Source organism: Bos taurus, chromosome 24 (assembly GCF_002263795.3).
Source record: "Bos taurus isolate L1 Dominette 01449 registration number 42190680 breed Hereford chromosome 24, ARS-UCD2.0, whole genome shotgun sequence".
NCBI classification, from domain to species: Eukaryota; Metazoa; Chordata; class Mammalia; order Artiodactyla; family Bovidae; genus Bos; species Bos taurus.
In genome coordinates, this window is record NC_037351.1 from 57,434,367 (window position 1) to 57,461,005 (window position 26,639).

A 26,639-nucleotide genomic window follows, 5' to 3' on the forward strand; every position below is an offset into this window, starting at 1 on the left:
AAGTCTTTTATTTTCCAACCAAGCAGCTGTTGACACAGATTTCTTAGGAAGTGGCTAAATAAAAATACGGCAGCACTGAAATGAGCAGAAATGGTTGCTCTGTCAAAGACAAGCAGCTGCCAGCGTGTGCGACTTCTGTGCCACAGGTACTGGGTTTTCTTGGATATTCTCACAGCAAGACGTCTGATGAAGCTGCCAGACCAGCCTCATTCTTCCTTTCAACTTTTGAGGTCAGAGGTAAAAGCAGTTGAGTGATTTCACATTGTGCGTTTATCTTCGGTTTTAAACTATTAAATGGTTTTAAAACAATAGCAGTAAAACAGCACCCACAACAAACCTTCACGTATTCGAATGGCCAGTGGGGCTTTATTTTAAAGGAAATCATAGTTCAAATATACAGTATACTAACGCATATATATGGAATTTAGAAAGATGGTAACAATAACCCTGTGTACGAGACAGCAAAAGAGACACTGATGTATAGAACAGTCTTATGGACTCTGTGGGAGAGGGAGAGGGTGGGAAGATTTGGGAGAATGGCATTGAAACATGTAAAATATCATGTATGAAACGAGATGCCAGTCCAGGTTCGATGCACAACACTGGATGCTTGGGGCTAGTGCACTGGGACGACCCAGAGGGATGGTATGAGGAGGGAGGAGGGAGGAGGGTTCAGGATGGGGAACACATGTATACCTGTGGCGGATTCAGTTTGATATTTGGCAAAACTAATACAATTATGTAAAGTTTAAAAATAAAATAAAATTAATAAAAAAAAGAAACTTGAGTTTCAAACACTGGAAAAAAAAAAAAAAGTACTTTAGTAGTACTTAAATATCTCAGTTGATCAGGGGCCTCAGAAACCACAGTTTAATGAGCTCAGAATCTGAAGGGATATTAATGTATTTTGCTTTGTGCTTTTGTATAACATTGCAAAGAAAGATGATTGCAGTGGGCTTCCGGAGTGGTAAAGAACCCCTATGCAGGACACGTAGAGATTCAGGTTCAGTCCCTGAGTTGAGAAGATCCCTTGGAGGAGGGCATGGCAGTCCACTCCAGTCCTCTTGCCTGGAGAATCCCATGGACAGAGGAGCCTGGCGGGCTGCAGTCCATGGGGCCGCAAAGAGTCGAACACGACCGAAGCGACTCAGCACGCACCTCATGTACGTAGGACAGTCAGCCATAGCTCTGCCTGGGCTCTCAGGGCAGGCAAATAAAAATGGAGGAGGACTTCGGATGTTGAAAGAGGAAATTACCTGCAGGTAATAGAGATTCCCTTCGGAGTCCTCTACGTTTTGTGGGGAAATAGTTGCTCCAAGCAGGCTTCTGACGGGGTTGGGAATAGACAGGTGTCTCCTTTTTGCCTGTCTTGTCTCTGTGTTTCCGGAAAGAAAGTGCCTCCCAGCGCGTGTGCACAGGCCAGGAGCACTGGGCAGGGCAGGAAGAACGCACGGTGTGTGCGTGTAAACCCGAGGCATGTGTTCTTGGGGAGATAATATCGGGGGCACACCTTCAGGTGGCCTGATCACTCCCACAGATTGGAGTTTGACCCACAATAGCATTTTTATTTCTGGTGGTGCCCAGGATAAAGGTTTGAATGGCGTCTCATATCACTGTTGGTCGGGATGTTCTCTGGTTTCGAACAGGATTCCCCTGGCAGTTCAGTCCCTGCTGGATTCACAAAGAACATCCCTGTGGGTCCGAGGACAAGACCTCTCCCAGCCCCCCAGTTCTCCTCTTCCTAAAACAGTATCAGTTTCCTGTGGCAGTGGCAACAGCTTACTTACAGACTTGGCCTCAAAACACAGAAATGAATTCTCTCATAATTCTGGAGGCCAGAAATTTAAGGTCAGAATCGCTGGACTGGAATCAGGATGTCACAGGTCAGTGCTCCTCCGGAGGCTCAGGGGAGATCAGTCCCTTGCCACCTCCAGGTTCGTGGCTGCCAGCATCCCTCCAGTTGTGGCCACATCACTCCATTCTCTGCCTCCTGTGTCTCACTGCCACCTCCTCCTCGGTCTTCAGTCGCCTCCTATACTTCTCTTATAAGTGAAATATTAAAAGTGTTACTCAGTGTCCGACTCTTTGCAACCAACCCATGGACTCCACCAGGCTCCTCTGTCCATGGAATTCTCCAGGCAAGAATACTGAAGTGGGTAGCCATTCTCTCCTCCAGGGGATCTTCCCAGCCCAGGAATCGAACCCCGGTCTCCTGTATTGCAGGCAGATTCTTTACCCTCTGAGCCACCAGGGAACCCTGCTCCTCCTATAAGGACACCTACAATTTCATTTAGTGCCCACTTGTATAATCCAGGATAATCTGTCTCAAGATCCCTAATTTAGTCACATCTGCAAAAACCATTTTTTAGATAAGCTGATATCTACCAGTTCCAGGAATTAGGACCTGATGTCTTTGTGGATCATTATTCAGCTTCCTGTACCCCATTTTCAATACCCGGGATGGCTTTCAGAGAGAGCCAAAGGCTTCAGATTCTGTCCTACAGGAGTCGTTCTATTCTTGAAATTAAATCAAGTGGTTATTGAAAATGCACCACGTGTTGCCTAGGCACAGTGGGAGACAGATATATAAAACTGTGTCTGCCCTGGGATTGTTTGTGATTTTGCTGGAAGGGAAGACGTGCATGTAAAATGAGTCCTGAGAAAAGGGTCATATTAGATCCCAAGAGCCAGGGGTGGTACCGACAGTGGTTGCTCAAGCCCTTGCCTGTGTGCTGGGTGAGGATGGCTCTGTGAGCGTGAGCGCTTGACCCGGGGAGACTCAGACGACCGTGTCCACTCACCACGTAGCTGTTCCCCATTGCGTTGTTTTCCGCCGCCTCCAGGTCTTTTCCCAAAAGCTGCCTCTTGCAGGAATGCCTTCTTGGATGTCATCTTCTTTCCTGTTGGACTTTGACGCTGCGAGTGTCTATTCTTCAGTATCTTTCTCCAGTAAAATAGCAATTCAGTTTCTTGAATTTTCCTCTGTGTCAGCAAGCACAGTCACTTCTGTAGACCAGTGATACAGAATAAGAATAAAATTTAAGAAATGTAAGTTTACAGGAGAATCCATCTATTACAATATTAGGTTCTATCACTTGGGGAACTTGGAATTTACATGAGTGTCACATATCTCAGTGAAAACCATGATAATATCCCTTTAAAAAATGATGATCTTTTCTGTATATACTTTAAGAGAAACTACATGTCTCTGAGTTGCAGTGCATGATTTTGATAAGAGTCCAGGGTTGTCTGCTGTTGAGTTTTACTCCAGGACCCTGGTTGTCTTCAGTAGATTCACAGAGACAACATGAAAAGATGAGACAAGTCCGAGTTTAAATCCTGGGTCCATCACCATTTAGATCCTGGCTGTGCTGACTGGATGGTGTGAGCAGGTCACTGAATTTTTTCTAAAGCACAATTCTCACATCTTCAAAAGGGGGCTAATGATGGTACCTCCCTCCGGGTTATTAGGATGGTTAAATGAGATAATGAGAAAGTCATGAGAAACGCTGGGCTGGAAGAAGCACAAGATGGAATCAAGATTGCCAGGAGAAATATCAATAACCTCAGATACGCAGATGATACCACCCTTATGGCTGAAAGTGAAGAAGAACTAAAGAGCCTCTTGATGAAAGTGAAAGAGGAGAGTGAAAAAGTTGGCTTAACATTCAGAAAACTAACATCATGTCATCTGGTCCCATCACTTCATGGGAAATAGATGGGGAATCGCTGGAAACAGTGGCTGACTTTATTTTGGGGGGCTCCAAAGTCACTGCAGATGGTGACTGCAGCTGTGAAATTAAAAGATGCTTACTTCTTGGAAGGAAAGTTATGACCAACCTAGATAGCATATTAAAAAGTAAAGACATTACTTTGTCAACAGAGGTCTGGATAGTCAAGGCTATGGTTTTTCCAGTAGTCATGTATGGATGTGAAAGTTGGACTGTGAAGAAAGCTGAGCACCGAAGAATTGATGCTTCTGAACTGTGGTGTTGGAGAAGACTCTTGATAGTCCCTGGGACTGCAAGGAGATCCAACCAGTCCATCCTAAAGGAAATCAGTCCTGGGTGTTCATTGGAAGGACGGATGTTGAAGCTGAAACTCCAATACTTTGGCCACCTGATGCAAAGAGCTGATTCATTTGAAAAGACCCTGATGCTGGGAAAGATTGAAGGTGGGAGGAGAAGGGGACCACAGAGGATGAGATGGTTGGATGGCATCACAAACTCAATGGTCATGGGTTTGGGTGGACTCCAGGAGTTGGTGATAGACAGGGAGGCCTGGCATGCTGCGGTTCATGGGGTCACAAAGAGTCGGACACGACTGAGCAACTGAACTGAAATGAGATAATACATATAAAGTGCTTAGAACATGGCCTTAAAATTTATCTTTTCCTTCTCTCTCCCCTTTTTTCCTTTCAAAAAAAAAAACAAACAAACGTCTGTGGGCTGGGTGGGTTTATTGGACCTGATTAGCAACCACCCTAAGTAATCAAATACTGTCCTGCCTGGTCCCTTCTGACAAGGACATGATGACAAATGCGACCTTTCTTGAGATACTGTTTCACCTTGGATATCAACCAAGCTTCTGAATTTCATTTTATATGACAACATCTTCTCATTCTTTTGTTTCCTGGGCTTCTTAAATTGCAGCGTAGTGTGTTTTTTCCAGTAAAAATCAAAATTAAATCAACAAATAGCTCCTTTGCAGCCTATGTCTAGGAGTGACTTGCACCTCGACTGGGGATTGAGTAGCCATCACAGTTAACGACGACAGTGGAATACAGTCATAACCATTATCTTTAATCACGTCTCCACAAGGTGTGCATATATTATTGCTGCTAAACCATAATGTACATGCACATGTGCACCCCCTCTGTGCACGATCAGGCTGACCAAGGCATGTGGCGGGGCCCATCTTGGTTTGAACAACAGTCATCCCGGAGTTGATGATTCTCTTAAAGTTCTTACCTGAATTTTAAGAATGAAAAGATTCCTCCCACGCGGAGATGCTAATTGCTCACACAGCGTGCGCACCCAGCACAGCAAATGACTGGGGAAGGCGCCACATCAGAGCTTTTGTCCATGAGCCATCTTCTGTCCCCTTCACAGGGAGAGAGCCATGGACTGATACGAAAAGCTGTTAGATTTCTTGACTGCAAGATACCAAGGTGTTTTTGTTTTGTTTTGTTTTGGGCACAAATCAGATCAGATCAGTCGCTCAGTCGTGTCCAACTCTTTGCGACCCCATGAATCGCAACACGCCAGGCCTTCCTGTCCATCACCAACTCCCGGAGTTCACTCAGACTCACGTCCATCGAGTCAGTGATGCCATCCAGCCATCTCATCCTCTGTCGTCCCCTTCTCCTCCTGCCCCCAATCCCTCCCAGCATCAGAGTCTTTTCCAATGAGTCAACTCTTTGCATGAGATGGCCAAAGTACTGGAGTTTCAGCTTTAGTACTGGAGTTTCAGCTTTAGCATCAATCCTTCCAAAGAAATCCCAGGGCTGATCTCCTTCAGAATGGACTGATTGTATCTCCTTGCAGTCCAAGGGACTCTCAAGAGTCTTCTCCAACACCACAGTTTAAAAGCATCAATTCTTCGGCGCTCAGCCTTCTTCACAGTCCAACTCTCACATCCATACATGACCACTGGAAAAACCATAGCCTTGACTAGATGGACCTTTGTTGGCAAAGTAATGTCTCTGCTTTTGAATATGCTATCTAGGTTGGTCATAACTTTCCTTCCAAGGAGTAAGCGTCTTTTAATTTCATGGCTGCAGTCACCATCCACAGTGATTTTGGAGCCCGGAAAAATAAAGTCTGACACTGTTTCCACTGTGTCCCCATCTATTTCCCATGAAGTGGTGGGACCGGGTGCCATGATCTTCGTTTTCTGAATGTTGAGCTTTAAGCCAACTTTTTCACTCTCCACTTTCACTTTCATCAAGAGGCTTTTGAGTTCCTCTTCACTTTCTGCCATAAGGGTGGTGTCATCTGCATATTTGAGGTGATTGATATTTCTCACACCAATCTTGATTCCAGCTTGTGTTTCTTCCAGTCCAGCGTTTCTCATGATGTACTCTGCATATAAGTTAAATAAGCAGGGTGACAGTATACAGCCTTGACAAACTCCTTTTCCTATTTGGAACTAGTCTGTTGTTCCATGTCCAGTTCTAACTGTTGTTTCCTGACCTGAAGACAAATTTCTCAAGAGGCAGGTCTGGTATTCCCATCTCTTGAAGAATTTTCCACAGTTTATTGTGATCCACACAGTCAAAGGCTTTGGCATAGTCAATAAAGCAGAAATACATGTTTTTCTGGAACTCTCTTGCTCTTGGTGATCCAGCGGATGTTGGCAATTTGATCTCTGGTTCCTCTGCCTTTTCTAAAACCAGCTTGAACATCTGGAAGTTCACGGTTCACATATTGCTGAAGCCTGGCTTGGTTTGAACAACAAACCTGAGAATTTTGAGCATTACTTTACTAGCGTGTGAGATGAGTGCAATTGTGTGGTAGTTTGAGCATTCTTTGGCATTGCCTTTCTTTGGGATTGGAATGAAAACTGACCGTTTCCAGTCCTGTGGCCACTGCTGAGTTTTCCAAATTTGCTGGCATATTGAGTGCAGCACTTTCACAGCATCATCTTTCAGGATTTGGAATAGCTCAACTGAATTCCATCACCTCCACTAGCTTTGTTCATAGTGATGCTTTCTAAGGCCCACGTGACTTCACATTCCAGGATGTCTGGCTCTAGGTCAGTGATCACACCATCGTGATTATCTGGGTCGTGAAGCTCTTTTTTGTACGGTTCTTCTGTGTATTCTTGCCATCTCTTCTTAATATCTTCTGCTTCTGCTAGGTCCATACCATTTCTGTCCTTTATGGAGCTCATCTTTGCATGAAATGTTCCTTTGGTATCTCTGATTTTCTTGAAGAGATCCCTAGTCTTTCCCATTCTGTTGTTTTCCTGTATTTCTTTGCATTGATCGCTGAAGAAGGCTTTCTTATCTCTTCTTGCTATTCTTTGGAACTCTGCATTCAGATGTTTATATCTTTCCTTGTCTCCTTTGCTTTTCGCTTCTCTTCTTGTCACAGCTATTTGTAAGGCCTGCCTAAAAAGAGAAATGGAATAGTGTGCACTAATGAATCAAAAACATTTTTCAGTGCCTTTGTATAAATGGGATTTGTTGGTTTCCTTTTGAAAATTTCACTTTGAAGCTAATCTCCATTACTGTGACTTTGAAATGCCCCGGATTGTTTTCTCTGGATAGGTAGGGAAAAACATGGACAGCTTTTACAGATAAGGCCTGAGACAGATATCATCAGGTTATACATAGGTCATAAATGCATTGCTTAGAAAAGCCATCTCCTCACCTATGCTGCTGGCCTGTCTTAGAGATGGATTGGGATGAGGGTGGTGGAGAGTTTAGAAAAGACCTCTGGCCTTCATACGGTTTTAAGAGTCATGGGTAACTCTTCTCAGTTTTTCTCAGAATGGCATCCAAAGCAAGGCTCAGCTTTGTAATTTATTCTCAACATGTAATTGTGGTCCCCTTATGCTCTGACGCATAATCCACAGACTGGCTCCTGAAGGAATGGGTGAGGGTGAGCTAGCACTGGGCTAAGAAAGAAGACTGTTTATCCAGCGAAAAGCGAAAGGACATAAGACTCGGTTATACCGTGACTCTTCAGAGAGCGTGCGTGCTGGGTGAGAGCTCACACCTGGGCTCCTTGCCGGCCCTCTGACCTTGCACAGACCTCTTAGCCTTTCCCAGGCTTCGGTCTGCATGCCCATAGCGTGCTTGTCAGGAGGACTGAGGGAGATAAGTGACGTGAGGCACTTAGAATGTGCTGGGCCCAGGGTAAGTGTCCCATACATACTAATTGTAATTGTTGGTTTGTTGCTTCAGATGAATTGTGTCATGCAGACATCCGGGAGGGTTACTACCCTCAGCCTCAGTAGAGTAGAAGTGTTTGCTGCACTTTGTGCCTGAGAAATATATTCAGTTTAATACTCCCTCCCATCTGATGGCCCTGGCACATCTAATGCTCTCCTGGTTCTTTCGGTATGAAAGTTATTGTGCGTTCTCACGCCACCTCTCAGTGTTGCTGTTGTCATCTTCAGCTTTGCTGATGAGGAAACTTAAGTAACTGCATCCAGTCACCATCAAAATATGGTACAGGCTGGGAGCAGAATGAAAGTCAGACAGAGCCACCACCCCCTCTCTCAGTACTGCTGTACACAGGGTCTGATCCTCAGCGGCTTCCCAGAAGGAGGAGAAAGCTAGGCGGTCTGTGGAAGTCATGCTTTGCACATGGTAATCAAAACAGCCCCTGCTCCACTCGGTTTAGTAAATACGATTGGATTCCAGTGTATTCCGGACTCTGCTGTGTGTGAGAGGCTCCACTGTGATTAAGTGTGATCCAGGGAGTAGAGTTGGGCAGTACACCACCCTGTCTCCTGTTCTAGGTTTTTCTTTCAGTTTCAGATTTAAAATTGGTACATATTGCTTGATTTACAGACTGCTGTTGAAATTTCTGAGTTAATATTTGTGTCCAAAATTGACATGAAAGGCAAGAGAAACAGGTACAGTTAGTTTATCTCTTAAGTTCTGGGAACTGTACACATTTAAGAAGCTTAGAATTACTGTATTTTATAATGGAGGTGATAAGACACAGAAATGTAAGAATTCTCCATGGAATCTAAGATTCCATGGTAAGTTAGGGCCCCAGGTAACTCCTTTACTTCTTCCTTTCAGCTATGTGGGAAAACTCAATGAGAGAACAGATAAAAGCATGCCAGTTTAAAGCTCATTTAAGTGTTTACTTCATATCTGGTTACCTGAGAGTATTCAGTTCCCGGGGCCATTCCTGTAGATTGATACCCACTTCCATGTTCCAGTAATTAATGTTTTAGCCCAGGAATGCAGTCACTGGATGTTTAATTTTGATGAAATCCAAAGCTTTGACCCATGAGAAGGTTAGGAATTACATGGGAATGTAGCTATATTTTTATGTGCCTTTTTTTTATATACCTCCGTACAGTTTATGGCTGTGAACACATAGACCAGCTCGTAGACACTCTCCAATCCACGCCTCTTTCTGGGGAGGGAGGTACCTTGTAGAGTAACAGTGATCTAACGCACTTGTCAGGCATCTCGTTCATTCAGCGTGCTGCTAGTTTTGCACATGGCGTTTCACGCTGATAGTTAAGGAGCTCACTCAAGGTCAGAGGGAGAGCACCGCTCAACAGTTTTGCCAGGGTCCCTGCAACTGCTAATGGGATGCCTGTGCTTTCCAAGCTGGTATCTGCAGATCCCAAGCGGAAAGCAGGAGCATTCCTTCAACCTCAGTTTCACTGAAAGATGTTTGTGGGAAAATCGTAACTTCTATTAAAATAAGCCATGGAACTACCATGGTGGGTAATATGCAGAGTTCTCATTAATATTTAGGATGACCACCTCTTCCGTGAGAGTCGTTAACCCTTGCCCTGCCAGTCCCTGCAGGAGACTTAGCGAAGTGCCCAGCGGTGTGCATTTGGAAAGGTGGCAGGGTGGTGATGTCGGTAGGGGCTCATCGTGGCCCCAGCTAGTGGGAGGTGTTGGCTGAGAAGCTCGGGGTGGCATCAGAGGATAACGGAAGGGGGTTAGTGTTGCTTCTTGCTGCAGTTACTTCATAGATGTCCTGAGCCTTCGTTGTGTAGTCTAGGGATTACTGTTGATGATAGTTTTCTTTAGGATTATGGGTTTAATGTTCTGAACAACCAACACACATAAACAGACTCTTCTCTGTGACTTCTTTATAAGTTGATGAATAGCCTCACTGCAGATCATCTTTATATTAAAAAAAAAATCCATTTCTAAGCTTAGACTAAGCTTTTTAATTCTTATTTAGCTTTCCTTCAGTCCTTGACATTACATTTCTTTTTCATGTGTTTATTTTTTAAGGGATAATTAGCTTTACCACAGTCCATTGTATTTTTAAAGCTCTTTCCTCTGTACTCCCCTTCGGATGGAACGGGGTTTCTCAGACTGTCTGTGCTGGGCTCTTTGAAATGCAAGTTTTTTGACTGGAGACCAGACGAGTTTCTAAAAATAGCCATTTGTTTATCATTGGCTGATTATTGGCAGGGAATCCCCCCCCAAACTCCTCCCATTTCTCAACTGTCAAAATATAAGGCAGTTTAAGCCCATTCTATAATAACCCGCACAAGCCTTCCACACACACTGACATCGGAAGTGTGTGATGGTTTATGAAGCAGGAAGTAACAAGTGGTCATCACCCATTGTCTAGATGAGAAAACTGGTCCAGGGAGAGCTTAGAGCCCGAGGTCATGCTAGTTCCCATGGAGCCGGCGTCTGGGCCTCTGAGGGTCCTTTTCCCTGGTGCACCACGCCCGTAGTTTAAAACCTGTGCATCGAAGCTGTGTGCTTCTCAAAGTGGTACCTCCCTGGGCTTCCCAGATGGTGCTTGTGGTAAAGAACCCCCCTGCCATTGCAGGAGACACAAGACACTCGAGTTTGATCCCTTTTTCAGGAAGATCCCCAGAAGGAGGGCATGGCAATTCATTTCAGTACCTTTGCCTGGAGAGTCCCATGGACAGAGCCTATCGGACTACCATCCATAGGGTTAGGGTCACAAAGAGTCGGACATGACTGGGCAGCTTAGCATGCACGCACGCACACTTCCTTTGAGCCGTCGGTGCAGGGCCTACAGTGCAACAAGGTGGGTTTCAGGGCCGGGGTAAGGTGGAGCAGGAGAGGCGTGTAGGGTTCAGAATTCATTACTTTTAGAATATTTATTTATTTGGCTGTGCCAGGTCTTAGTTGCAGCACTCAGGATCTTTGATCTTCGTTGGCATGCGGGATCTATTCCCCTGACCAGGGATCAGACCCGGGTCCTCTGCGTTGGGAGCATGGAGTCTTAGCCACTGGACTACCAGGGAAGTCCTACAGAGGGCAGATTTTAAGTAAACACTTAAATCAGCATGAGCAGCCTCGCTAGTCTCTTCCTGGCTCCGGGGCTAGTGGGTTTTACAAATGACCTGGGTGTGTGTCCACTTCTGGCACGGCGTGGCGAGCCCTTGAGTGTTCATCCCCCGTGACTCTTAGGAAAGTCACAGCCTTCCTCCAGGCTTCCCTTGTGTTGTGAGGCATCAGTAGACCGAAGGCCTGGCGTCCAGGATGCTGCTTCTGCCTTTCGTGGTCTGAGGGATCCAGACTTTTGATGTGACATTGAAGGGCGTGTTGGGGGCATCTTTCTCCCCTGTGGTTTTTAACCTAAGGTACGCGCACACTCTCCCCCCCAGCGTGTTTCTGGGCCTTCCTGGCTTGGACGCCAGCCCCACTGGGTGCTCTGAGTTTGGGCTCTTTACAACGTGCTCCCTTGTCTGGAAACATTGCTGGCCCAGAGCTTCAGTTCCTTCCTGTTAACGGCGTAGCTCCTGCTGTTGATCTTAAGCACAGCTCACTCAGGCAAGGAGCTCAGCCTTCAATCTCCGCTTCCTGGGGATTTTCCTGGCAGCCACACAGTGACCTCTGCCTGTCTCTCTGCTTTACCCATTAATTTGGAAATAGTCCTGTGCATGAAGCTTTGCTAGCAGATCTGTCATTTGAAATTCCTTGGGTTGGAGGGAGGGAGGAGAGGGAAATCAGCTAGAACTGATGAGGATGGAACTTTTCTTCAAATAAATGATGAAGCCATCCCATCCCCAATGGGTCCAGAGTTAGCTGGCCCCTAAGAAGTGCCATGTCGAAACAAAGGAAAGTACTGAAGTCAGAGAAAACTTGTGTTCAGATCTCAGCTTTGCCACTTTCTTGGTATAGAAAGTTAAACTTCTTTTTTCCCTGTTGCTTCAAAAGGGAGGGAGTTGAAAAATGAATACCAGATCATAAGAACCTTCCTACAGAATTACCCAAAAGATACCGTGAGCGCCTGCGGAATGAGTACAGGGGAGGGAAGTGGACTTGACTTGCACACCGGTTCTCAACCGGGGGCACTTGTGCCATCCACCCCCACCCCAAGACATGACCGTTTGTGGAGTCATTTCCGATGGTCATGACTCGGGGGCTGGGGTTGCTTTTGCGTGTTACGGATGTTGTGGGTAAAAGCCAGGTGTTTCTGAAACCCTGTAATGCATAGAATAGAGACACTCCCCTCCCCAACAAAGTATTATATAGCTCCAAATGCCAGCGATGCTGAGGGTGGAAAGTCCTAGGTTATTGAATCTAATTGTCCCATCTAATACCCAGTGACTATGCAAAATACAGTCATTACTATCCATGGTTTACAGATGAGAAAATCGACCTTTGTTGTTAAGAAACTTGCCTGTGGCTATTCAGCAGTTTCTAGATAAGACATGGGACATTAGGTATATATGGGTCCAAAGTCTTCAGCCAACCCAGTGAGCTTCTAATCCCTGATGATGTTCAAAACCAGGCCAGGTGAGCAGCCACTTGAGGGATGGACAGAGAGGTGAGTCTCAGATATTTTTCAGTAAATGACTTTTGAGGTCCCTCCCAAAAGGAGGGATCCCAGATCACTTTCTCCAATTCTGTTTTGAAACGGGACTTGTCTTTTTAGCCCCAGATTAGAATGCCGAGCAGATAGCCCTTGGCCCTGACCAGCGAGACCTCTGTGCTTTGTCCGAGCACCCGTGGGTCTTGCTCCTGTTACTCTCCCAGCCCTATCAGCAGAGGGTTCCAGCCAGGGGCGGCCAGAAACCCACCCCCACCCCATCTCACCCACATTCCAGGCCCAGGCATGTGTAAATCAATCCAGCTGGTTCTCATCTGGGAGCACAGCAGAGGCACAAAGGAAGGGAGACTGCATTTATTATCAGTTTGCTAATCAGTGTAATTCTACTAGTGTCAAGGGAATCACAGTTGCTCTTTTGAGAAGAAGGAGAACCAAGAGATTTACTCACCGGTTGTCAGCCCAGGCCTCAAATAAGCGTGAGCTGAGAGCTTTTAAAACTCACCTGGGTTGGGGCCTCTGCTCGAAATGCAGTTGTCTCAGGTGAGGCCTGGGGAGCAGGGATTCAGGAGCCTCCCAGGAGATGGTAACGTCCAACCAGGCCAGGAGCCCCTGGTCAACTGCACTCCTCCTGCTCAGGGGGGCTTCACTCAGGTACTGTGGCTGGTACTCTGACCTGAAGAGACGACCAGGAGGAGGAGGTGGCGTTAGGCCTTGCTTTCCAGGATGTCCTTCCAGGTCATAACGAGGAGAAGAGGGGACCCCTCTCTGGTCTTAAATTCACACCTACTGGGATCTTAAATGGACATTTCTCCTCATCCTTCCAATTCCTTATTTTAAATGGTATAATGTAAAGGTACAAGTAAATATTTGCTTCATTTTTTCACAAAGCTTTGAAGGTTTCCTCTCCAGGCTATTGTTCTCAACAGTGTAGTGTGCAAAGGAGAAGCTTTTTCGTTTTTATGGCTGCATTCCTGCGCCCTGAAGGAGGAAGCTTTAGATACTTAGATACTTAATGAGCTTTAGATACTTAATGAGGGAAACTTTTTAAATAACCACCTAGTTAATGGCCTGACTTTATAATCAACTGTATGCTTTAAAGTCTAGTCGCCAAACGTTTTTTGCTCAGTAAACCTTAATAAATAATTCTGAAGAACTGTTTCTCACACATGTTTTAAGATGACATCTATTATTTATCAGTAACTCAATAAGTTATTAGTCAAGTAGTTGCAAAAGATGTAATTTTTAGTATATGAAGTATTGTGTGCGAGCTTTAAATATATTTCATAACATATCCAGTATTTTGGTTTCCTCATCTTGTGATCACAGACCCAGCTCTTTTTATGGAAAATAGCTGCCATAAAATTAACCAAATCAGAGCTTATTGCTAAACCTGAGCCAGCCATATCAGGCTTATTACCTGTCATTTAAACATCTGATTTCATCTCTTAAGCAAGAGAATTAGTCGGATGGATTGTAAACGTGCAAGGCATTGTCATTCTGTGGGCCCCTCTTCCAGGGAAGGTAGGGGTCTCTCTCCTGTGCCCTCAGCTTGGGAGCTGTGCCTTTTCAAACTGTCCTTCGTTTTGGTTTCAGAGATTTTTATACCCAGCAAATTGCGCCCTGGTGGGATTAGGAAGGGTGAGAAGCACACCTCTCTTTGGAAAGCAGGAGAAGGGAGTTGAGATTTAGGAAGGGCAAGGCAGCAGGAGACAGAGGCTGTTTTCAGGCAGATTGAGTGTAGGGAATGGCACCCCACTCCAGTACTCTTGCCTGGAGAATCCCATGGACGGAGGAGCCTGGTGGGCTGCAGTTCATGGGGTCGCTAAGAGTCGGACACGACTAAGCGACTTCACTTTCACTTTTCACTTTCCTCCATTGGAGAAGGAAATGGCAACCCACTCCAGTATTCTTGCCTGGAGAATCCCAGGGATGAGGGAGCCTGGTGGGCTGCCGTCTATGGGGTCGCACACAGCTGGACACGACTGAAGCGACTTAGCAGCAGCAGCAGCAGAGTGTAGGGAAAAGGCCATTTGGAGGGGTTGAGAAAATGATTTCTCTAAAACTGTCCCCGCCTGGGTCCCCCGCAAAGTCTTCGTTTATCTTCAGGAGTCTGCCTGCTGCAGTCTGAAGAGATCAGCTTTGGGGCAGAGGGAAGGGATCAGTAAAAGAATGAGGAGTAGTAGTCAGCTCCTTGCCATTTCTCTTCCAAACCTATAGTTTACTCATTTCACTTTCATTTTAAAATACAGGTAAAGAGAGAAGAATGCATATAAGAATATGAACATGACTGTTCGTAGAGTATGTTCCTTGGGAGTTTACAGATTGCAGGGACTGTATCTGGCAAATGTAAGCTGAGAGGGTTTGGAGTTGGGGTCTGCAACACATCAAACTGAGGCCTTCTGGGGGTGGGGAAGCCTGCATGGAGTGTGAGGTTAGCCCTGTGCTGCATGGACCCCGCAGCCAGCCTGCCTGGGTTCACCTTCTGGCTGCTACTCTACTAGATCAGTGACCTGGGGCAGGTTTCTCAACCTGCCAGAAACAGTTTCTGACACATGATTGATGAGCTGCATGTAAGCTTATTATTCTCTGCAGTCTTGAAGTTCCCAGAGTACTGGGAACTCTGCAGTCTTGAAGTTCCCAGAGTACTGGGAACTCTCCCCCAGGCAGTCTTTGATGGAGTCCATTGGCCAGAGACGGGCTTTCAGCCAAAATGCAGCCAATGCAGAAAGAGACTCATCAGGACTACCTGGGATGCCAGAGCTCCAGGGGAGTCAGTCAGTGTCCTGTGTAAGCCTGTTTATCTCCATTTCAGAGTCATCACTCATTAAAATTCCAAGAAAGATACCACACTGCACTTACGTTCCATGTGATCTGTTTTTGCTTGAGGACAATATTCCACAGGCCAAACTACTGTCGGCCAAGCAAGGAGACAGACTGCTGGTTCCAAATGCCTCCAAGTATGAGGAAGACCTTTGACCAGTAAACTTGTTAATGAAATCAAACTATAGAAACGGCATTGAACCCATGGTGTCCCTAGGCCCACTTCCTTCTATCACTTAACCATTCTTTTACCCTGCATCCTGGTTACTGAAGGTACCTGTGAATCAGATAATTAAATCAGTTTATTGGTAGCTAAGTTCACAGATAAAGTACAGAATCCAGAATTATCTTTACTTTCTCTTGTTCTTTATGCATTTAATCTGTCGTTAAAATTGCTTGCAGAAAAACTGATTTTTAAACTTCTCCAGAGAAGGAATGAGACCCTTACCCTGCGAAGAATCACTATATCCTGAAATCTTGAGAAATGAAAACAGCTTTGCATGATCAGATCAGAAGCGCAAAGTGAAACAGTATCGTGTCATTAAATGAACCCAGTGACACATTTTCCTTTTAACTTTGAAGTTTAATGTCAGGTCAGTTTGCTCTGTAACAGGTAGAATATATGTGAATGTTTATCTTATCGCAGCAGGTCATAGTCATTAAAAATTGATACTTTATTCAGCAAATTTACCATTCCTTTCACAAGGAATGACAGTGGTGCCCAAGATTTTCTTCAGGGGCATTTTTGACAGAGATCAGTTAGCCTTATAGGAACCTGTCAGGGCCGTTGGTGGGGAGCTGTTGTGCAGCTGGGCAGCTCTGAGGTACATGTGAGAGAGCACCAGGCCAGGCCCCAGGCCGTGGAGGGGTGTCTGGCCGTGGCCACCTCCCTTCTTTGAAATGACACACACCTGTAGACCGCAGCCTGTGTCACCAAGCACGTCTGGGCTGGAGGGGCCCTGTGGGGCTGATGCCCCCACACCCCATAGGCAGCCCTTCTGCCCTGGGTGGGAGGCACCCCCAAGCCCAGCCATGCCTCTCCCCATCCCTGGCCTTTGCCTCCACTGACTTCCAGGATTGCCTTCCTCACATCCCAGCCATTGCTCTCCCTGTGGCCATATACTGACCGTGACAGTGGCTCCCGCGGGCACAGTGGTCAGGACCTCACAGGGATCACAGTACTTGCTCCCTGGTCACACGGTGAACAGCCTCCAAGCTGTCCAGGATGGTCCGGGAGAGGGATGCTGTGAACCAGCAGCCCCACCCTGGGACCCCCACGTGGTCCAGCCCCTCGCCTGGTCTCATCTGAACAACTCAGCTCTTCCTGAACACCTCCCTCAGAGTCCTCTCCTCCAGTCAGTTCGCCCTCCCGCTGGCCGTGGACCTTTCTAAACGCAGTCCTCGCCAGTTTTTCCCTCCCTCACGTCCTCATGTGTCCTCTAGCCCCAGGGTGCCGTGCTCCCCATCACCGCGTGGGGCCACATCACCTCCTCTCCGCCCCCAGGCCCCCCTTACCCTGGTCTTCTCTTCAGGCCCCCGAGCCTCTCCCCAGATCCAGCTTTTCAGCATCCTCTTTCCACCCCGATCTGTCCCCTTGGCAGCCTCCTGCTTCTGACCCCACGTGAAGATGTCCTCCTTTGTGAGGTCACGCCTGCCCTTGACCCCGGATAGAATCGGTCACTTCCGGGCCCCCTGCCCCGCCCCCATCCCTGCTGCCGTCCATTCGTGTCTCTGAGGTGTGGTCGCCATGGCCGCCGTATGTGGTCGCTACAGAGCACTTGAAACCCAGATGGTCCAGAGCGAGGTGTGCTGTAGGCAAGAAACCTACGCCAGATTTCAAAGTCTTCGTTAATGGTCTTTATGTTGATTATGTGTTGAGATGATAATATTTTGAATATCTTGGGTCAACTAAAAATACATCCTTAGAATTAATTCTACCTGTTTATTTTTCTCAAATGGGACTTAACAAGTTTTCGCGTTCTAGGTGTGGCTCCTGTTTCGTTTCTCGAGCGCAGGGCCGATTAGCTTCCATCCCTAGGTGGTGAGGGCACCAACTCTGTGCCTTTCAGGCCGGGCACAGTGGAGTGACCCCCTGCTTGAAGTGACCTCAGCAGAGCTGCTCACATTTCATGCTTCTGGTTCCCAAGTCTCTTCCCCAGTGTTTGTACTCCCAGAGTTTATTGGATCATAAGCTCATAGTATCAGGTTTGGCAGAAGGCTGTAATTCCTGTGGCCCTCAGCTGAACCCTGGCCTGGAAGATGCTCACCCTTGGAGTGGGGAGAGGACTGGCCTGTGCCCTTGAGCTTCCTCCATCATCACCACCCCTCCCCCAGAGGGAGGGGAGACGTCAAGCCCATCTGAAGCAGGACACCCCTGGAGAAGCCGGGAGCCCCGGAGCCTCCAGGGCTCTGGCTTCTCAGCCCAGTTTGCCTTGATCTGGTCATGCTCCTCGTTGAAGCCAGGCCTTCTGCTCAGCTGGTGTAGTCTTTGCCAGCGGGATGCTTCTTTGCTCTCTCCCCACCTCTCTTCTTGAATTCTGAATTTCAAGCAGTGTGTCCCTTAAAATAGAGGTGCTCATGACCATGCATCCAGCCAGCAAGGTTTAGTTCTGCTCGCCTACCCAGTGTGAGTTTACGGGAGCCTATAAAAGTCCTGCGAGTTTGCTCTGACATCTTGTTGATGGGGAGGTCTTGTTTGTTGTTAGAAATAAGAGCCGGCGTCTCCAGGACACACCCTGTTCTGTTTTAGTGAATGGGAGGTTTCAGCCCTGACCTCTAAAAACTAAATGGCAGAGAGGCTGGTAGGGTGAAAACGGTATGCAAAAAAATCCCTTTTGCTTGGATTTTGTGTTCTGGTGCATGTCGAGTGGATTTTGGTAAGAGCACGTGTGTTCAGGGGCTGTCATCAGTATACCTTTTTATTTATTTTTTTGGTGGAATGCCACCTGGCTGTTTGATTAAGGTAATTTTGACCATGTATTTTGAAACAATTCAAAGTCAGAAAGGCTTGGAAGTCAGAGGCACCAGGTGGTAAAATGTTGGACCGTGTGGTGCGTGGGGTGGGTGGAACCAAACTCATGCTCTCTTCCTAAACTGCGGCAGCTCTGCTTTCAGAGGACAGACGCTGGAGTGCATGGAGGATGTGTAAGAAAGGATATTCCTCCATCCTTTCGGACGTGACGGCAAAGGCGTCTCATGCTCCCTTGAGGAATGAGACAGCACCGAAAATTCAGTACATCTCCACTTCCAGGTGACTCTGCAGACAGTAGACTGTTGAGAGTCACTACATTTGTGACGTTTTGTCTAAAAGCTTTTGCAAAAGTTTGCCAAGCCATTCATTATTTAAATAATTCAAAGTACATGCTTCAGAAGTCACTCTAAAAATAGAACCTGTTTCCCTGTCTGGTCAGGCTGTGTGCCTCACCAGGAAGCAGTGTTTACTGGTTTAGCAGCAAAACAAAGGTGGTTTTTCTGTCTCGCTATTTAGAGCTGGGAGGTTTACCTTGATTTATAATATATGAAGATCTAATCTTTCCATAAGGCTTCCCTGGTTGCTCAGTGGTAAAGAATACGCCTGTCAAGACAGGAGACTCAGGTTGGATCCCTGGGTCAGAAAAGGTCCCCTGGAGAAGGAAGTGGCAACGCACTCCAGTATTCTTGCCTGGGAAATCCCATGAACAGAGGAGCCTGGCGGGGCTATAGTTTATGGGATCGCAAAAGAGTTGGACATGACTTAGCAACTAAACAACAATCTTTCCATGTCTTTACTCTTAAATTCCTTTTCTGTGGCTGATGCCTGGTTCCTCTCTACTTCTCTTGCATTTGTCTTGAGAAATTCTCAGGATAGTTTTCTTATCACTCCTTAATGATTTCTGTGACATTGGTAGCACTGGATGGTTTTCATTGGCCAATATTGAGTAGCTTTCAAACTTGTGATTGTGGCAGGGCATAATAAATGAATTTTACAAAACAATTTAGGACATGCATTCATATATGTATGTAACTGAAACAGATTACTTGAAACAGTACTTATATTTCCTGTGAGATTCTTAATGTTTTCTATTCCATTACACTGATGCTTCTTATGAATTACTAGTGTGATTGCAACTCACAATTAAAAACAAAAACACTGCCTTCACGTATAGCTCCTATGTTACTTGCGGGTCATTCTGCCTTCTGAGAATCACCGGTCCTTTCTGATACAGCCTTTCCTGAAAAGCCTTCCTGCTGACCCAAGCTTTTCCTGCCAGCACCCCTCACTTTCAAGGCTCTTCTCCCCACAGAGTCCCCCTGCTCCCCTGCAGCCTGGATGTGAAACGCACAGCCCTAGCCTAGTGCTTGCATGGTGACCTCTGGTCATCAGTACGTAGTAAGATTCAGATCACATCCTTCAAGTGCAGTGCCAACCTGAAGACCAGCCGTCTGTGTTGTTTCTTGAATGGGTGTTTTCTTTGAGAAATTGACGCTCGTTTATTTTGTGAGGACAGCTAATCCTGGTGTCCAGTTCAAGGGTGGGAGCTCCCGCCCAGTATGCACCAGAAGAAATATCTGAGGGCTGCATTGGGGTTTCCCTGGAGCTGCTGTGATGGTCCCCAGGCTTCAGGGCCCAGTGGCACTCCCACACACCTCTCCGTGGACATCGGACCCTTGTCTGTTCTTATTTTAAAAGGAGCAGTTATTTTAAAGGGGCATGGGGGAGAGTGGGCCTATATGTAGTTAATCATCATTCGGAGCGCAAACTCGGAGATAGTGTCTGGTATATTTCACTTTTCTAGTAATGGAATATAGATTTTTGTTTCCCCTTATGCGACACATCTCAAGGGCTCCAGTTTGCGTTGTCATTACCTTGGGAAAATATTTGATGGCTTGTCAGAAGGGAACATTTATAATTGTGTTTCTAGCCTGCACATTTTCAGCCTCTGGAACAGCATGACAGGTAATTGAGGTTGAAATCGACAGCATTTACCACTTTAAAATGAGCACAAGAAATGCCAGTGTGCACTGTGTGAAATGGAAACTACTTTGGTTTTTGTACTTCCGTCTACAGGGTCCACAGAGTCAGACACGACTAAAGCGACTTAGCAGCAGCAGCAGCAGGGTTAGCAGGGGAACTTCCCAGGTGGCTCAGCAGTAAAGAACCCACCTGCCAATGCAGGAGATGCACGTTCAATCCCTGGGTGGGGAAGATGCCTTGGAGAAGGAAATGGCAGCCCACTCCAGTATTCTTGCCTGGGAAATCCCATGGACAGAGGAGCCTGGCGGGCTACAGTCCATGGGATCACTAAAGAGTTGGACACGACTGAATAAATAACAACAAGGGTTAACATGATGCTTGGTGGAAGTCATTTTATAATGGGAACTATTTAAATGATTTGAATATTGTGTTTTCATAACGTTGGTGCAGGTCATCTTGTGGCAGTGGTGACCTCAGGATGTTGTGATGACCTCAAACCTTGGCTCTCCAGGGCCCGCAGGTGGGGGCCCTGCTGTATCAGCACGCCCTGGTGTCCTGGAAATGGCCCTGCTTCTCATTTTGGCGCAGAGGCCGCGCATTTTGACTCTCTGGTCGCTCCTAGCACTCCTCAGTAGTGATATCGGAGGCACGTTTTATCGCTGGTGTAGTGTTACTAATCTAAATATTCTACACTGCTTGAAATGTCTGTAGTTCTGGCAATAGTGGGATGTTTTGAAACCTAGATCTCACCAGCATGTTCCAGTGACCAGTGAATCACTTGTTTAAGCCAATTCCTCTGGACCATGTGCTGTTCTATACACTTGATCCCCATTTTATTTTTAAAATGATTTTATTACCGTTACCCTTGATGTAAACCAGAAAATAAGAGCCTTGTGTTTAATGGTGAGGTTGCCTCGTCGTCTTCTGTTATAGGAATTGTTGCGTTTCTTTTTATTTTTTAATGTAACGAGAAAGATTGTTAAGGTACAAGTGAAGCCATCTAGCTTTGCAGCGAGTACCATGGGGATCCATAAAACTGCTCCTTTGAGGCATGGAGCCAAGTTGGAACAAGAGGTTTTGTTAAAGATAACATGCCAGATGGGCATTTTAGGCAGAACCATCCTCCCCAAAGCTTCATATACTGTGCTGTCATCAAAGTCCCTTCTCATCCACACTGTTGAGAGCCAGCATCCTGATGGAGAAGCCCAAGGCTGGTGCCCAGCCAAGTTGTCCTGCTGTTACCGAGATGCAGGACAAAGTATTGGTTAACAGCCCAGACTCTGGAACCAGTCTACCCAGCTAGGAACTTCTCTGGTCTCTGGGTTCCCCATCTGTAAAATGGGCATAATAATCGTGCCCATCCACTACAGCTGCTCACTGAGGATTTGGCGTGCCCTTGATGCAGCACCTGCTTTGCTACTGTAGCCCTTAGGGGCCAGCACCTGCCTCTAGTTCAGATGGTGAGCTCATCTGATGGGTTTAGAAGTCTAACATCTCCCTCGGAAAACAGTGCAGGCATGTGGATGTTTTGTGAATTTTTGTGACAATGTACTTTAAGTTAACAATTGATAGGGTAGCCAAAGAGAGCAGATTATGAAACAGAGCTCTGGGATCAAACTGTCTCCTTCTGATGGTGGCCTCCCCGAGTCCTTTTCCCTCATAGCACCAGCACCAGTAGCCGGCCAGGAGAGGGACAAGCGTAGAACCTCATCACTCTCATTAGGTAGACACACGGTCTATAGTCAGGAGGCAGACAGCTCTGAGTTTCTATTAGTGGAATTAACTGACGTACACAATTAAATCAGCCACATTCAGAATAGGACTGCTCCCTAACTGTCTGGACAGTGAAGATGTCTGTGCTGACTGTTGCTTGTTAAGAGGTACATCTTTGGCACCTCACGGCCTTGTGCATGGTGGGCGGAGGCAGATGCATATGAGGAAATAGAAGAAAACAGAGCCTCATCAAAAGGGTGGGGACTCTTCTCAGGCTTTGGCACACTCAGCCAGTGGTGATGTTGATCTTTCGTTACCCTTCACGTAATCTAGAGGAGACAGACAGCTTTCTAGTCAATCAGATTTTTTAAATTACTTAAAAGGACATTCTAAGTATGGAGCAAATCATTGCAGTAAATCTCGTTCACATTTACCTGCTGCCACTTTTTAAATGCAAGAGAATTTTTTTCAAGTGCGTTTGAAAAGTTCATTTTATAAATTAGAAAATTTCACAGTGAAGACTGAAAATAAGAGCCCAGAGTTTGGAATTTGGAGCTCTGGATTCTCTTGGGCTCCTTCTCAAGCTGGTAGTGGGACAAGTCTGATGATGTCTGTGAAGAACTTTCTATGATAGGCATTTGCACGTGGGCGTTTTTGTGGTTTTTTTGATAAGGTTGTCGAGGGTGGCGGACGTCATCGTCATGTTTCTTCCGGTTCACATCGCGGCCCATCTGGGTATCGGGGGCTGTGACACACATGCCCCTAAAGCAGGACATTGTGTCCGATGGCCTGTTGGACACCCCAGGGTCCAGGCCAGGGCCCCTGACCCTGACTTTAAGACTTACCATGACTCCCAGAGTCTGAAAGGGCACATGTGAGCTTATCCATGTAAATTTTCATTGAGGCCTGTGCAGTAGATGTAGATAGGAAGAAGTACCATGTGTCCAAAATTATAACCAGTAGATAATCCACGAACTTAGATTGTGAAGCAGTGTAATTACTAGGTTGAAAGTTCAGGGCCATTTTTTAAATAAGTAATGTATAAGATGTATTAGTAACTGGCTTCTATACTCTTTGCCAAGACTCAGCTCTCAAGGAGCTCTTTCATTTATGACACTTTATAAATATTCATGAAAATTGGCCCCAACGTTTCTTTACCGACTTCTCTTTAAACTGGGCCAGCTGTGCCCCCAGGCCCTCTGGAATCCCAGGTATCCCTTCCCTGGCTGACTGCCTGCTCCCCAAGTCCAAGAGAGGCTCTGTCTCCAGTCTGTTGGGTGATCGACGCCCTGCAGGATGTCTGCCAGCTGCAGATCAGGTGTGTGAGGCCTTGGGCTCACCCATCTCCAAGGCAACAACCATCTGTGGCTCACCTGGGCCTCTGCCTTCGACCCATCCCCACCACTGTCCCAGGCCAGGCCCTGGACCTTTCTCTATTTGTAAAGAAACACGTTTTAGAACGTTGACACTCACTCAATAGATGAAAACACTAATTATTTTCTCTCTTCTTAACAGACACGGGACGACTTCCTGGGACAGGTGGACATACCCCTTAGTCATCTCCCGGTAAGAACGGTTGCCTGCTTTATAATGCGTGCAGTGAACAGCAGTTTCTGTCTGCAATTCTGGGGTATTTTCAGGGCAGTATTTCCTCCACACTGTGGAGAAGGCTGAAATGAAACACAGATACTGTGAGCCTGACCCCTTCTAGAAGGTGGTCCTTTCAGGAGGCTAGGAGATCACTTTAATTGTAAAAACAGGTGTCCTTGAACCATCTACAGGTACCTATCAGTGTCGCCAGCTACTTTCTTATCTCATCTTCCTTTGTCACGTCATACAAAACAGCTGCCTGCTTCTGCCAAACCCCTTCTCCTTGTCACTGGAATGTCCTTGCTTTGAAGTTCATCCTTCGGCTCTAATCACGTGTGTGTTCCCTTTGTCTGGAATTGTACACGCTGTTTCTCCTGCACTTCATCTGCACAGACTGTGTTTCCGTGACTTTGGTTATGGCTTTCTCGGTTGGCACAGAGACAAAAGAAAAGATGCTATTGGTCCTAAGTGAACTTGTCAGCTGCAAAGACTCTGGTTTCAGAAACGATACTGGGTCAGCACGTGTGCTGTTGCTAGTAAGCCTCTGCTCAAATGTGTAGCAAAAGGACGGGGGCTGTTGACCGTGACTGAGCTGAAGGGTGACTCCCGCGTGTTCCAGTACCTATCGAATGGGGGCCCAGGCCTCCCTGGCGAAAGGTAAATGGCCTCGTGCTCTGGCTCTCTTCCCCCTGCCACGGGGCATCATGAAGCTCAGTAGCACCTCCTCATTGTGCCCAGTCGTGTCTCACTCTCTGAGACCCCATGGACTGGAGCCCGCCAGGCTCCTCTGTCCATGGAATTCTCCAGGCAAGAATATGAGATTGGGTAGCCATTCCCTTCTCCAGGGGAATCTTCCCAACCCAGAGATCAAACCTAGGTCTCCTGCATTGCAAGCAGATTCTTTACCATCTGAGCCACCAAGGAATCCCCCACAATAGCAACTAAGAGAGACTAAGTCAAATGTTTCTGCCTTCCAAGGACATTATTAAAAAATGCTCAATGTGAGCAAATAGCATAAATCGTCTATAAACTAAAGTGGCCCAAACCACCTAGTATGAGCCTGCCGCTGCGTTGAAGCTGCAGCTCTCACCCTCTGTTAGAGACCAAGAAAGGCCGTCTTACCCAGGAAGCTCTTGGAGGTCTGGTGTGAAGGACTGTGACGGCAAGCACTTTACTCCTGTTTACTCAGCGGAGCTATTGGGGATGAAAGGTTTGAAGCTCGTTCCCTTCCCAAAGATTGGAAACAGCAGTAGTGACATTAGAATATCTTTGTTTATTTCTGCATAAAAACCTGAAGCTTCAAGATACTTGCGGAAAGTGGTCATATGCACAAGACGGATTCCGTGAGCCTTCAGAACGCTGATTGTCCTTTTACGGTCCCGCTGAGAGCGTGGGGGTGTCTCCACCTTGAGCAGAAAGATTGTTCATGTATTTCTACATCAGTGGGTCTTCTCTCCATGCTCTTCAGGCTGAAGCTGTAATCACCTCACATTTTTAGACAGTGTTGGTGGGTTGGCCACTTCTCACATGGGTGTCCCCAACTACCCGTTTCCCTAAAGTAAAAACCGCATTACAGGGACTCTCCTGGTGGTCTAGTGGCTAAGACTCCATGCTCCCAAAGCAGGGCACCCAGGTTCAATCCCTGGTCAGGGGACTAGATCCCACATGCCATAAGTAAGACCCAGTACAGCCAAATAAATAAATATCAACACACTCCCTGGTCAGGGAACTAGATCCCACATACCATAAGTAAGACCCAGTACAGCCAAATAAATAAATATCAACACACACACATACATCATAGTCAAGGCAAATTATGTACTGATATTCTCTTAAGAGGTGCAGCTGGAATTTTTGAACAACCTGCTCCAGCAGTTCCTTGTTTGAGAGAATGGGCATGGGTTGGTTTTGAAAGGTTGAGGGGAGCTCTCAGAGGATAGAAGAGTGTTTCTCTTCAGAGACAAGTCAGTAGAGAGAATGTTTTTACCTTTGGAGTTGGGCGGAGGCAAGAGTGAGCTTTCAGAGAAGGAAAGGCTCCAGGCAAGAATAGAAACCAACCGGTTCAAGAGTGGAGCAGCGAGCGCTCAGAGAGGGCTGAGGCCTTGCGCGTGAGCTGAGCCAGCTGAGTAAGGAGACCGGTGTCGGGTCTCCAGGATGAGTGTGCCCTGGAGCACCGTGTCTCCTCCTTAAGACTGACCGGCTTTGTGGAGCCCAGGACAGTCCTCAGGATGGGTCACACGGGACGCAAAAGGAGAGGCGAAGGTGCATTCTTCATCCTCTAAGCAGAAGTGGAACCCAGCCGGCATGTTCTCAGTGGACACGGCTTTGACCCCAGGATTTGAGGTGCTCTCAAGTGGATGTTCGATCCTTTGTGTAGGACCCTCATGGGGAAATTGCACAGTTAATGTTGTAGGATAACACAGGTGTGAGTATGTGAAATGGATGCTAGCATTTGAATATATTTTGTGGGTAGATAATGGATTCTCTTTTCTTAATAGCTACTTGACCACTGTCAAGGCTATATGGCCTGTGGATTCAGTGATGTTTAATATCAAATTTTAGGTAAAAGAATTTAGGAAAGTTGTCTCACTGGTCATGAGGGATGGTAGTGCAGAGCGGTCCTGTGGTAGTGAGGTGCTGCCTAGGCCTCCTCAGACTCTGAGGAATCAGATTGGGCATCTGGTTATTAATTAATTCCAGACAGCCCCATTCCCTGATAGAGGATTTATTCCTTTCACAGATGTTTGCTGATATAGACATGATTCTAATCTCTGAGGAAAAATCAGTGACGCAAGTTCCTCCCTCACGTGTCTCAGCAGGGCCACCATCGCCATAAACACGTGTTAGTCGAGCATTTGAAATGTGGCTAATGTGACTAAAGAATGGAATTTATCGTTTTATTTCAAGTCATTAAAGTTTACATTTAGAAGCTACATGTGGCAATATGGCACCCTCTTTCAGACCAGATTCCCCCAACTTAGGTGAAAACTGTATGGTTCTGAATTCCGTTTTCCTGAGCTGATAATTCTGCCTGTTGGAGAGAGCTGGGGGTGGAGGAGTTCTCACACCCAAGTTTTACATGT

General features: G+C 46.6%; 1 protein-coding gene across 15 annotated transcripts in view; it reads left to right on the top strand.

Annotated features, from left to right (window-relative positions):
- The window catches only part of NEDD4L (NEDD4 like E3 ubiquitin protein ligase), a 386,984-nt gene that overhangs the window by 270,725 nt on the left and 89,620 nt on the right, over positions 1–26,639 (top strand). For 14 of the 15 annotated variants that reach the window (XM_059881094.1, XM_059881095.1, XM_059881096.1 and 11 more), the window contains one exon: positions 23,482–23,532. In XM_059881094.1, coding sequence (XP_059737077.1) covers positions 23,482–23,532 — 51 coding nt within the window. Of the gene's footprint in view, positions 17,104–23,481; positions 23,533–26,639 lie in introns of all 15 variants that reach the window. The other variant, XM_024984475.2, reaches the window with a different exon arrangement.